The following is a 13,537-nucleotide window of genomic DNA, read 5'->3' as shown; positions in this document are numbered from 1 at the left end:
ATCTGGGCAAAATCTGAGCAAAAGTCTTGTAGTGTATTTTAGCAAGTTAACCAATTAAACACAAGTATATGGCCTAAAAATGCAAACCAAAATAATGATTCATTAATACAAATAATAAAAAATATATATCTCTGTCCTAATTTTGTGTCATTGGTGTTATTGGTGACACAAACTATTATTTTGAAAGAATAAAAATATGCAAGTAAGTACTTCCAAGGTCAAAGGTCAACAAAGAAGATGCTCTGTCCCTTTCCTAAATATAACTTAGAAATTGTATTTAAAATAGCGTTATTTGGTGTGGTTCTTTAAAAGCGTCATTGGTGTTGCTTTGGTTTGTGTCAGCATGAAGGATTTTTATTGGGACAAAACATGTTTATCGGTAGAATGTATAGATTTTAGTGTGCCTCGTCATGTTAGTTTTGAGGTGTCTTAGCCATCATTTTGGAAAATTAGCCTTTCATGGGAATTTGTCACTGGTGTTATTGTCACAGGTGTTACATCTACAATGACAGAGGACTTTATGCAAATAATAAGTACAATAACATAATTAAATAAGGAACAAGATTCAAGTAGATTCAAGGCCATTATTATTGGTAACAATGTTATCATGCCGGTGAATACTAATCATCAAATTTTAGGCATGAAAACTGAATTACATTCTTTGACTTTTTGAAGTCAGAAAGTCTGTTTTTTGAGAATGACCCACCAATGACCTATTGACCAATTAATTTTCTCATCCAAAGATAATTATTTCTTCTTACAGCATTTGTTGACAATGTGCCTGTTTACACTAACAGCGTAAGTTGGCCCACATAGGCTGTACTTCCAGGCCAAGAGACCTCAGAGTAATTCAGGACACAATAACACATCAGCACCAGGCTCATTTTGCAGATAAACTGTGTGGAACTACTGCAGCACTTTTTAACTGCATCTCTGCAGATGTGTGTGTGGCCGACAGGACCGCAAGACACACTTCACCTCTGCAGAGGTGAGAGAAATCAATACAGACAAATAAACCTCCTGCCAGAGTCTGCCCTCATTCAACGTCAAGCACTATCTGTTCGAGACTGGGCTAAGTGAGTTATCTACTTGACATTATTAAATCAAAAGAGAAAATCATCATTTTGTTTGCTTTTTCAGATAGACTGTCTAGATAAGAGTGACAAGGTGCATTTGTACAAAAAAACCCCTGAAAGGAACATTTCAGACAAAGCTCATTTAATGGCAAAACCACAAACATACAGACATTTTATTTTAGAAAATCATGTATGACAGTGCTTTACTTTATTGCTATGGGCTTCCCAAGACACATTGAACTGCTGTCCAATAAAGACAAGTGTAAACATTATAATATCATACAGTAAGAAGCAATAAACATCATTTATACAACAATAGTCAATACATATCTTGGCCAAAGCTATCTTTACTTTTCTAAAGACTTTCTAAACTTAGTCAAAATACTGCATATCTGAACTCTTTACTAACAATATTTATTAGTGTATCATTAAAGACCTCATGGAACCCTTCGACATGTGAAGTTTTCTTTGGGTGCGACATTTTCAAAGCCAGTTTATGTCTGGAAAATCCTTGACTTCTTAAACCATGGACACAAACAATCATAACAGTGTTAAAATGAATTTATCCCGTAACTTTTTGCTTTTGCAAATCGTTGATCAATATCTGATATGTTTTGTCAGAAGAGAGTGATTGTAAATTGTAAAATGCACGACTACACAAAGACCCAAAGTCCTGTATTCCATAAGGTTTAAAGACACAATGTACAGCATATGCTACCATAAATTGCTAAAAACCCTGTAAACATTTTTAGAAAAAAATTGCATGTGTGTGCTACAGCAGTGCCAAGTTTAGATTAAACTAACAAGACCTAGTGGAAAAATAAGCAAAAATATTCACCATACAAACCACCAAACTCCACTGTTCACGTTCAAAACGACTCTAAACCTCGGGAGGTGCGCACAATGAATATAAAGTTAAAACTTCACTTTATTAATAGGACTTCTGCTGCAATACTAAACAATAACAATAAGAACTCTGTAAACACTCAAAATTATCTCAACAGAGACCGCTATAGAGAGCAAACTGAATCCGTTTATTTTAAAACATGTCTTTCCGAAGTGTGTCTGGCTATATTTGTGCATAATGTTCTTGGCTTGTGGATGGGTGGGCTTGTTGGCTTTAGGAAGCAGATTGTCGCTGTGCATCTTGTAAAAATGGCATAAACATAAGCTTCTGGAACTAAAATACAGTTGTGTTGTTTCCAACGGTGTGCTTATGTATCTTACGGTAGCTTATCCGTTTAAACAGTCTCGCACGAGAAAATGTTGTTGTACAGACATTAGGCCTGAAACATACTCCATGCAAGTATATGAATGCAAAGGTTTTTAGCTACGCAAAAAAGTTCAAATAATTTGCATTTTTTAACACAATGTGAACATTAGTGTATACTGCTAACTACACTATATACTCCGTTTTCTCTTTTAGTTTAACTGCTGCTGAGCAAGTTACTTCAATTGTCAACATATTTGTAGCTACTCTATGTAGCTGAATTATAAAAAGAAGGTAGCTCTAGCGCCCCCTTTGGTATTTTTGGGTACTTCAACACACAAGACAGCAGGCTTGCGATACATTGGTCATGCATTTGTGTCTGCGCTTGCATCCTTGAGTATGTTTCTGGCCTCTGTGTAATAATTTGTGTTTTTTGATCATTGAAGGCAACGTTTTACTGTAAATCCAAACATCCGGTGATTAAAGAATCTCCTCCTCTTTTACATATAGAATCTCATGGGCGGAGCTCGGGACTTGATTGACACCTCCCACTACCAGTAGGCGATCCCGGATCACGATGCTGGAAGCAGAGCAACGAGGCGTCGCCATGGGTGACAGCCTCTCCCATTTTCTCTTGTCGGGGTGGAACGCTTCCACAGTGTCCAGCACTGACGGCTGGTGACCTGTATGTAGAGAGCAGACGTTTGGATGACACCAACAGTGATGGCAAGTGTACAGTCCAAAAATAAACTGGGGTAGAGATCACAAACCTAGACCCCCTGCAACAATCATTCTACCTCGCACCATCGCAGCGGCAAAGTCTGCTCGCTTGGTTTTTAAGGATACGGTGTCCTCTGATGTCAACCACAATCCTAGAACAACATACAATAAATGTTAAAGGGATAGTTTACCCCAAAATAAAAACCTGTTTATGACTCTTGCTTCCTTAAAACACAAACGAAGATATTTCGAGAAGTGGGTTCGTGTCCACACAATGGAAGTCAATGGGGGCCAGTGTTGTTTGGTTCCCAACATTCTTCAAAATATCTACTTTTGTGTTCTGCCGAAGAAAAAAGTCACACATATTTGGAATGACATATTTACAATTTTTAGAAAGTGAATTAATGAATAAATTACTTTTATTTGTCCCTGCACATTAAACTGGGATAAGAGGATACATTCTAACATCAAATATAATCACACAATTGATCTTTATGTGTGACACACCAAATCAGATTTACACAAGGACCGACAGAGAATTAATAGGCGTACATATGATTTCAACCATTCGGAATGACAACCCAAGACGTGTACACGAACGTCTCGAGAGGATAAACAAACGGGGAACTTTCCTGCAGATTAGAGGCGGCATACTTGTCGATTAAAGCTGACAGACTGTTTTCCGATTGCAGGATATAATATCTGCCTAATAACTGTGCCAATAGCTTGCCGCAATAAATGCATGGACCATTTCTTCAAAAAATGACTGAAGCCGAACACTTTAATTGCTTTGAAAAGTAAGTTGGAGCGCCTCAGATTGTGTGTTTCACAGATGTAGAACATTAATTTGGCATATTATTTACACTTCTCAATCAACCTAATTTGCCAAAAAGCACAATCACAGGCGCAGACGCAGGAACAGCTGTAGAATACTCGAGGAATGCTAATGTGTTTACATTCTGAACCGTAGTGTAGTGTATAAAACACGACATAATGAGCTTTTGCATGCAACTTAGGGAGCAGTTTAGAGGATTTTGCTCAAGATGTGAAAATGCATCAGGTGGTGGATGAGTCAAGAGAAATGTTGATTATATTTGTACTTATATTTAAATGTACCTACGAAAAGGACAGTCATTTGCTGCATGTAAAGATCATTGTTTGGTTGTCTTGCAAAGTTGCCAATGCACTGTAGATCAGTTACTGGTGAGGTTCTCCATCAGTTCACATGTAGCCACAAGGCAGCTCATTGAGTGGTTGAACAGATCTCAGGTTTTCCTAAACTACATCATTTATTGATGTTTAACTGTGAATGTGGCCATTTGGATCAGGATCAGGATGTCTGATCCGAATGAGCAATAAAGGGTCTGTCAGCTATGGGCGAGATATTGATTTCAGCCCATGGCGTTCAATACTTGCTCTGTCAATGCTTCCTCCCTTCTATTGATTTCGGTAATGATGTTGTCAAAATAACCAGTAATTACAATTAAGTTTTACTAACCTTATAAATTGTCATTTTACATTTTACATTACATTTACATCACATTTTGGGGGGTAAAAATAAACAAAAACTCTGTTATAGAAAAAGTTCATTCAAATGTAGGGGTTATTTGAACTCTTCACAATTGCAAGCTAATAATTTATATTTTAATCTGTTGTGAATATGTTTGTGGAATATGTCAAGTTGGTGTAAATTGATTTTAACTGACGAAACGATATGTATCATGCAATGTAGTTTAAAAAAAGGTACAGAGATGGCGATACGTTAAACATTTGAGCTTATATAAATTATTTTATTATTATATAATAGAAAATGAGTCAATAATTTTTGTCAATATACTTTTTTTACATTTTAGCAGTAAATCATTTTACAATATATACAGTATAACATAAATATAGACCACTCCGGAAGACGTAAACAATGCAGAAGAACTTTGTGTTTGTTTTTAACACTAAACAAATGTTTGAAGATTTTATAACATGAAGATGTTAACATTTATATAACTTTAACACTATATAACATTTGAAGATGTTCTATTTAAAAAATAATATTAAATAAAAAAGGAAACTGAAAGTGCTTCCGGACAAGTGTTTACATCTTGCGACCATTGCCGACATCTCTTTATATATTTCGTTGCTGTCCTTGTGAAACCTTTGATGTTTGAATTTGCTGTTTTTCAGGAGATTGAAAAAACCCTGGGCTATTTTAATGATTAAATACGGTGCTGTCAAAGTCGACAAGCATTTTTATTACTTTTTTTGGTTAGATATTTGCAAAACCCAGTGACAAACATAAAGGGTGAATAATAATAATGATTTATGGCAAAAAGTAAAATCACGAAATACAAAGATACGATGATTCAGAAGGACAGTGATATATAAAACAGAAAATGAGACAATTATTTATTGTCAAAATATTATTTCAAGGTACCCATTCATCCTTTAACGCATTTAGCAGCGCAGGAAACACTGCATTCGGATGTGACTCATATTCCCTTAAAACAGGTGGTGGGGTTTCTTTCCAGCATCAGTTCATTTGGCATGACGTTAGAAATACATGCTGCTTGGGTTTACCCCTGATTTATTAGCAAGTATATCATGTCAAAGTAGGTCTTTGAATAAAAAGCACATCCATCTCGCGTTCGAACGGGGATTTTACCAGGATATACCCCTCCCGCAACAGCCTGCTTTAAGACAAAAGAACAGATGGGCTTCTCTATCTATCAGGATGAGCTATGGATAAGGGGTGACAATATGTTCCTGGATAGCATCATTTAACGCCCCCTTCCTCATCTCAAGATCTTATCACATACTTATATTAGATTGGGAGCCATGTACACGAGGCCTTTTATTGCCCGTGGCAGATTCGGGTAGAAGGAAATTAGATAGCGGGGTCTAATCCCTCACACTGCGCTCTGAACGCCGGCTCGTGAACCTGTTGACAGACACATGCCCTAGTAATGGAATAATTAAAAAGAAGAGAAATGATTCATACAGTACTGTCCAATGTTCATGTATTTGGAGATGACCTCCTCTCTGCCCACGGACGATAGAAACTTTTTAATGCCCTTGGGGCAGTGCAGTTTTCCCATCTGCTGAATGTGATTAGAAATGATCAGATTTGAGCGGAAACGATGGAGGGGAAGAAAAAGCGAGAAATCCTGGAGAGAAATCAATAACTCATTTCAGCAGGTCTTACATTTCGTCAGACCTTGTGTCTTTCTGCCCCAATTTTTGAGTTAATCCGAAAACATCAAATAAAAAAGAACAGTTATCGGTGTTTGCTAATTTATATGAGCGTCGAAACACGCTGTTTTTGCCGACGGTAAACAACTTTCGTTTAAAACTAAAAGTGAGACTGTGATTTTATGCTGCGCTAATGTACGCCAGTTGTACCTTGGTTGGTGTCGAAGATGTTTACGTTCTTGGTAAACTTGGAACTTTGGTGTGTTCCTCCTTGTCTGAGGCCTCCTAACCAGCAGAGACGTCCTGCGCTGTCCCACAACACCCCAGAATAAGATCTTTTGCAAGGCAGGCTGGGTAGGGAAGACCAGCTCCGGGTTTCCATGTCAAAGACTTCAAAGGCTTTCACCAAACGCTTGCACTGACGTCCACCTGAAGATGCAGAAACATCGAGTAAAGCTTTCAGACAAAATCAATCAATCAACACATACAAACAAAGAAACGTTTGTTCTTCTGTCATGCAGATGAATATGTTTATTGAAGTGTGCTATAAGTATACTTCTTTTAAACTAAAAAGGAAGAAAGTATGGATTAGCTACTCAGTCTTTTAAACAAGACGTACGTAATGCTAAGTAGTATATTTGGTTTGTGGTTGTGTTTCCTTTTTTGATTGAGCAGTCTATTAAATACTTTTTTACATACTTATGAACTTGCATGTTCAAGTTTATACATGACAATATAATATAAATAGCGTATGAATATAAAAACAGAAAGTATGATAGAAGTACGTACAAGTAAAGTTGCAGTATAAAACTACAAAAGTATACTTCAAAGTGTACTTTTATGAACTAAAATATGTGCGACTAGTATTGAACTAGTAAACTCTGAGTATACTTCTAATTTCAATATACACATGTAGCATAGTTGCAATACAAATGAAAAACATTTAGACTACTTAAAAGTACACTACATAAAACTAAAAAGTGGACCAATTTAGTCCTAAGTATTGAATTAGTAACCTTAAAAGTACACTACTGGTATATTGATAATAGTATACTTACTACATAAAGTATCCTTAAAATATACTTGAACTTAACTTAAGTACTTATGAAAATGAAATGAAATTGAATTATATAATTGGGTGAAATTTTAGATTTATGTTATACAAATTATATAATTTGTCATTTGACTCTTTATAAATATATTCACAGTGTCATCACACACCTTGAAAAATATATAATTAATGATCCAAACACCGTTTTTGTTCATGTCCCACAATTCTGGTCATATTTACATTTGACATTTTTACGCATTTGGCAGACGCTTTTATCCAAGGCGACTTACATTGCATGATACTATACATTTGTAATCAATATTGGTCACAATTTGACATTATTTCAAATGGAATTGTTTAATATACATATTCATTTACAGCATCGTAAATGTTTTGGTATATTTTACTGATCATTTTTATAATTGTATGAAGTAAATGTACCTGTCCCACACTTTTGAGTCCTTTCCAACAATGAAAATAGGCTTATAATGAAGGTTTATCAAAGACAAACAAGTCTAGTTTCTATGGAAAGATTATCTCACTACCTCACTCACAAGATCCCACAAATATAAGGTATTTATCATTTTATCTGTGTCAGTAATTATTGTGTGTCCTTACCATAAAGCTTAGTAATTGTGTACTTTGAACTACATTTTAAACATAAATGTATATCACTGTTAAATTCATGTATATTAAGAAGCTATAGAGTCAAAACGAATGCAGTAGACTTTACTAGCTGCAATATTAGCAAAAATGTCATTTCCGCAACATGTCCGCAGCACATTTTCAAGGTTTGTATATTAAATTACAAATATAAAAATAAAGATGTTCCAGATTATAATCTTACTGACTGACTTTATAATATGTATTTCAGACTCTGATGATTAAAATAAAAATTCAGTGGTTGATTTTTCAACCGTTCTTCATAGTCGTCGCAGAAACACCCATTTATTTTTTGTAAGGAGTCTGTCTTTCCATTGATTTGTATTACTGAGAAAGATGTTTTACATCTCCTAACTCCCTATCTTTACTGCTAAAATAGGCTATAACGTTTTAGAAATGAATGAATAATAATATTTTCAGCAGTTTTGTCCCTGAAATGTAAAGCTACGGTAGGAAAACACATGCATTGTTCACAGTACAATGCTCTATTATGCACAAGGACAGATTACAGATACACAAGGATGCTGTCAGCAAACCTGCCACGTAAATCTTGGAGCCCAGTAGGCAGACGCTGGTGTCGTAGCGAGGGGTGGGCATGGGCGGGAGGAGCGCCCACACGTCCTTGCGAAGGTCGTACTGCTGGAGAACACTTCTGGGCAGGAGGTCGGCTCCCATTCCCCCAACAGCAAGAGCTCGGCCGTCTGAAGTGAGAGAAATGCAGGTCTTTACTCCAGAACAAAAGCTTTCTTTCACCTTACAATGTCAAATACAAAGAAAATAAAAAAAATAATGAAATATCACGTTCTGACAGGCAAAAACGAACTGCCTGAACAGACATCTGAATTATTTAACAGTGAGATGTTTTTCAAATATGACCCAATTTTCTTTCTTAAAACATGTTTCTGTTTGACTCTCATCTTAAAATGAACTATACTGTAGTTGCTTGTTCTGTCTCTAAAATGACTTCGATGGAGGTCGATGTCACTAGACCAAGGTTACTATAGTTTACAAAACTAAAGCTATTAAAAATTTCTGTCAGTTGAAATCAAACGATTGCTTAAAATATCATTTCAACAACTTAATGCTACAATATGAAAGTACTTACGGTAAAATATAGTTTGAAGTTAAGAAAGGTTGAGGTACAAAAATGATTAACTAAAAATAAATATAAGGAATAAACTAAAACTAACCGAAATGAATGAAAAGTTATAATTAAACAAATAATACAAGTTATATAACAACATAAAATTATGTGTTTATGACTCAAAATTCAACTAAAATTAACATGTAAATAAAAAACGAATTATATATAAATATTAAACACATGATAAATAAAATAAAAGAACAAAACTAAAATAATAACTCTGCACCTAGCCATGTTATTTTCATAAGGTCCAATCCATTTTTCATATTTTTTCACTTTTATTATTTCTTGATTTACTTGGAAATTGTATCAATTTAAAGAAGTGTAATGGGTTACAAACATAATTTCATGTTCATTTTAAACCCACACGTAAAACTCATATTCTTGTTTTTTCTCTACCTCTAACAGTGACCGCAAGCCCCATGGATGCTTCTCTGAGTGAGCATCTCTTCCTCCATTTGCCTTCATCTGTGTTGTACACCTCCACTGCCTTTAGGGGGCGCTGGTCCTTTCCCATTCCACCCACCACCAGGAGCTGCTTGCCCAGGACAGCCACCACTGCCCCTGCTCTCGGCGTGGGCATTGAAGAAAGACTTACCCAACGGTCTACCTCCGGGGAGTAGCGTTCAAGCGCACAGGTGGGTCGAGCCGAAGCATCGCAACCCCCTACCATATACAGCTGCCCCCCGAAGTCAGCCAACGAGTGATACACGCGGGCACTGGAGAGAGAAGCCAGGCTCTGCCAGTGAAACTCATGGGCCGAGGGCACCGTCATCGCCCCTGACCGTCCACTTCAGATTCTCGATAACACCGTACCCTTGATAAGCCGTCAAACCAAACTGGTCCGCCTCAGTTTTCGGAGTTGGGACCTGTAAGACATCAGAGTAATTTGTTTACACGGCCGACCTTTTAAATACAGCCTGCATCCACAATAGTATTAATGTTTATTATTCACAGCACTCCCGTATCCACTGAGGCAATTCATACAGCAATTACTACAATGTGTACAGCGATAACAACATCTGCAACGTTGCGTATTGAATACTGAAATAAAGAGTCTATATATTCTCTTGCTGTCATCACGGTTCCCTGACTGACAAGTATGTGATGCTTGACACAAATCTGAAATTATAATATAGGAAACAGTGGAGTGTATCAGTGTATAGAGCCACTGAACCCTTACGAAACAAAAATATATGGAAATATACTAGAAAATATAATGCAATATATTGAAAGTGTTGTTTAATACATACTGTTTTAATATATGAATGATTCCGTATATGTTCAAATATATATTCAATGATTGAACATTTTAACAGTTAATATATAAGAAAACATATGTTTTTGCAAGCAAAGCCATCACCCTCTTGTTATTTCAAACATGTATGTTTAACTTTCTCCTGCAGAATACAAAAGAAGCTAATTTAAAGACTGCTGGTAACCGAACCACAGCGGTACTTGGTTTTGTGTCCATACAATAGAAGTGAAAGGGTACCACCGTTGTTCGGTTACCGACATTCTTCAAAATATCTTCTTTTTTGTTCTGCAGAAGAAAGAAAGTCATACAGGTTTGAAATGACAAGAGGGTAAATAAATGATGACAGATTACATTTGGGCACTATATTGTCAATGATTTTTTGTAAAAATGCAATGTTGCTGTATAAAATGTAATATATCTGGCTATTTATTTTTGGGCTACTTTACTACAATGATTCCATTTATCATCTTATAGATTGCTGTTTTTAGCAGGGGATTCTGGACAAATATATTTTAAGATAGACAAATATATTTTATTTTTAGAAAAATAATAATTAAGACAACTAGTAACCTCAAAATCTCACTCTAATTAAAATAAGCAGCACTGCAGAAAAGCACATTTTGTCCTATTTATGGCTGTACAGTTCACGGCTTAAGTTATGCAAACACTATTTTTAAATTCTATTTTCATCAAAGTGGAGGCACAGATATGGAAGACAGCCCAGAATAGCAGCATCACGCAACCAATTTCACACAACTGTTCTCCTCTCGCTTGTGTACACAATGAGCTTGAAGTGGGCTGTTGTACCACGGCTTAGCATCCATCAGTAACCAGGCAACCATGATCTTCACCTTCCTCTATCTCTCTCGGATTCTGTTTTCCTAAAGCAAACAATCCCCTTGCTTTCATACAGCAGGTCACCTTCACTTTGAGCCAGCTTTCAAAACTATTTTCACAACCAACGAACATCATCGTATCCTGCATTAAACTGATAGAGGCTATTATTCAAATAGATGTTGTGTTACACCGTGCCTACACCGGATGCGGCGCGATGCGACGCAACAAGAGACAATAGAATGCATTAGAATTTAGAAATTTGTCGACACGGTGGTAGGTCAGAAAGATGTTGATTAAGGGGATGGTATCAAAAAGATACATGTGATGTACATTAAATTCACAAAAATTATCTAGCAAGTACAGCTTTCCTGTGGCTCAGTGGTTAGAGCGTGGCACTAGCAACGCCAAGGTCATGGGCTCAATCTAGGGGATTGCACATAGTCAGAAACAAATGCTTAGTACTATGCAATGTAAGTCGATTTGGATAAAAGCGTCGGCCAAATGCATAAATGTAAATGTTAAAAAGTCACTGTTTAATCTCATCACTGTCACCCAATTCACAATGTCAAACTCATAATATTGAATTATAAATTGACCTGTCTGGTACAATTTCCAAGGAAATGTGAGTCTGACATCATTTGACTTCAACCCATGAAAAGATAAGTACATAAAGTAACCTGCCATTTTATGTTTTAAACACAGACATAGACATTGAGGCAAAAGTCATGGATCGCAGCATAAAGAAACACGAATGAACAGAAACACTGAAAAACATTTGACCATTGTTGAGCTTTTCAATGCAATGTTTTGATGTGCTACACTGTTAAACGTTGAACAAAAAACATAGATTTCATACTTTTCAAGGGATACTTCAACCAAAAATGAAAATCTGTCATTAATTACCAAGTTGTCAAACCTGTATAAATTTCTTTGTTCTAATGAACACAAAGGAGGATATTTGGGAAAATGTTAGTAACTGACATTTCTGGGACATCATTGACTATACAATGTAGGAAAAATTTAAACAGTAGTCAAAGGTGCACCAGAACCTACATTTTTCAAAATATCTTATTTTGTGTTCAACAGAACAAAAAAAGATACAAAACTCTACTACACACTGAACAAACAGCTAAGGATTAACTTAATATTTTTGTGTTCATTTTATTTTTATTGGGGTTTTTTTGTGTTACTTAATAAAAAATTATCAAGATTTTGCAAACAGTCTCTTAAAGTAAATGTACTTTTTTGTGTTAAGTGTTAAAAACTGTGCGCAAAAATACAAAAATTGAAGTAAAAATTAAGTAAATCCTATTCGTTTTTTTTCAGTGCAATGATGTCCCAGATGTGTCAGTTGCTAACATTTTTCCAAATATCTTTCTTTGCATTCATCAGAACAAAGAAATGACAGGTTTGGAACAACTGCTGTGAAAAAAAAAGAAATCTGCTGTGCTTCCATCACACTACCGAGAAATGTACTCGCCACATTCAGTTAGTTACCCCTCTATACTGGCCACCAGACGCTACTAAAATACCTTATTACGCTAAAGCTCCCAGGACTTTTCTCAATTGATGAGACCGTCATTCATAAACGTTCCCTCTCCAAACCATTCCAACAGCGTTTATGGCCGTTCAGGTGGATGGCTCAACCTTGATGGCCTTCGCTGAGAAGTTGATGACCAAACTGAGGCGTTCGGCCTCTTTCCTCGCGTCTGAGGTCATCAGATAGTACTGCAGTAACGATTAAAGCGGGTTATTACGGGTTGAGAGCTCCGGGCCTGCGGTGATTGAGCGAGAGAGAGAGAGACAGTGTTAACTACACTGGGACTCCTGAAAGTGGGGAGCACTTCATCAAGTCCAATCACGGTGTAAATGAGGTGATCTTGAGGCTTCGTGCTCTCACACAGGTTCTCGATATCTCCATCTCTGTCAGAAGATTGGTTTCTCATTTTCTTTCAATACCTTGCAATTGCATGGTGCGAATTACAGGGGTTGGGAAGGCCTTACATTCTAGAAAGGGTTGAAGATGAGTTCGATGGCCTGAATATTTGGCACTCAAATGCCTTCACCACCCAGTGACCCAGATATAAAAACAACAAGTGGGCTAAAAAGTTGACCCCGCCGAGGTCATTCCGTAACTCATTCCCTGATCCTAAGGTCCTAATCTCTAATAAAATCTCTCTTGAAACAGGAGAATCGTACCCATTTCCAATTAGCAATCCGCCGCGCAGTCACCAGAAAGAAACATGGCGCTTTGAAGAACGTTTGTAGTGCTGATTATCAGTTCAGATTTAAATATACGTTTCACATAACCGTTACAAAGAGCCGGGAAGCCGTGCCAGGCAAGCCGTAACTCGGTAGATTTTCTCAGATGTAAATTGACTGTCAAATGCGCACC

The 13,537-nt window shown here is 36.6% G+C and overlaps 1 protein-coding gene across 1 annotated transcript in view; it reads right to left on the bottom strand.

Annotated features, from left to right (window-relative positions):
* Positions 1 to 1,210: 1,210 nt before the first annotated feature.
* Positions 1,211 to 13,537, bottom strand: part of klhdc8a (kelch domain containing 8A) — a 16,872-nt gene continuing 4,545 nt past the window's right edge. Inside the window, exons 2-6 of the mRNA XM_057361294.1 lie at positions 9,447 to 9,916; positions 8,440 to 8,604; positions 6,400 to 6,618; positions 3,057 to 3,158; positions 1,211 to 2,969 (exon numbers count right to left, since the gene is read on the bottom strand). Coding sequence (XP_057217277.1) covers positions 2,767 to 2,969; positions 3,057 to 3,158; positions 6,400 to 6,618; positions 8,440 to 8,604; positions 9,447 to 9,822 — 1,065 coding nt within the window. The 5' untranslated portion in view covers positions 9,823 to 9,916 and the 3' untranslated portion in view covers positions 1,211 to 2,766. The remainder of the gene's footprint in view (positions 2,970 to 3,056; positions 3,159 to 6,399; positions 6,619 to 8,439; positions 8,605 to 9,446; positions 9,917 to 13,537) is intronic.

This window comes from Triplophysa rosa, linkage group LG20 (genome assembly GCF_024868665.1).
Source record: "Triplophysa rosa linkage group LG20, Trosa_1v2, whole genome shotgun sequence".
Lineage (NCBI taxonomy): Eukaryota > Metazoa > Chordata > Actinopteri > Cypriniformes > Nemacheilidae > Triplophysa > Triplophysa rosa.
Note: the sequence above shows the minus strand (reverse complement) of the source record. Positions and strands in the feature narration are given on the sequence as shown.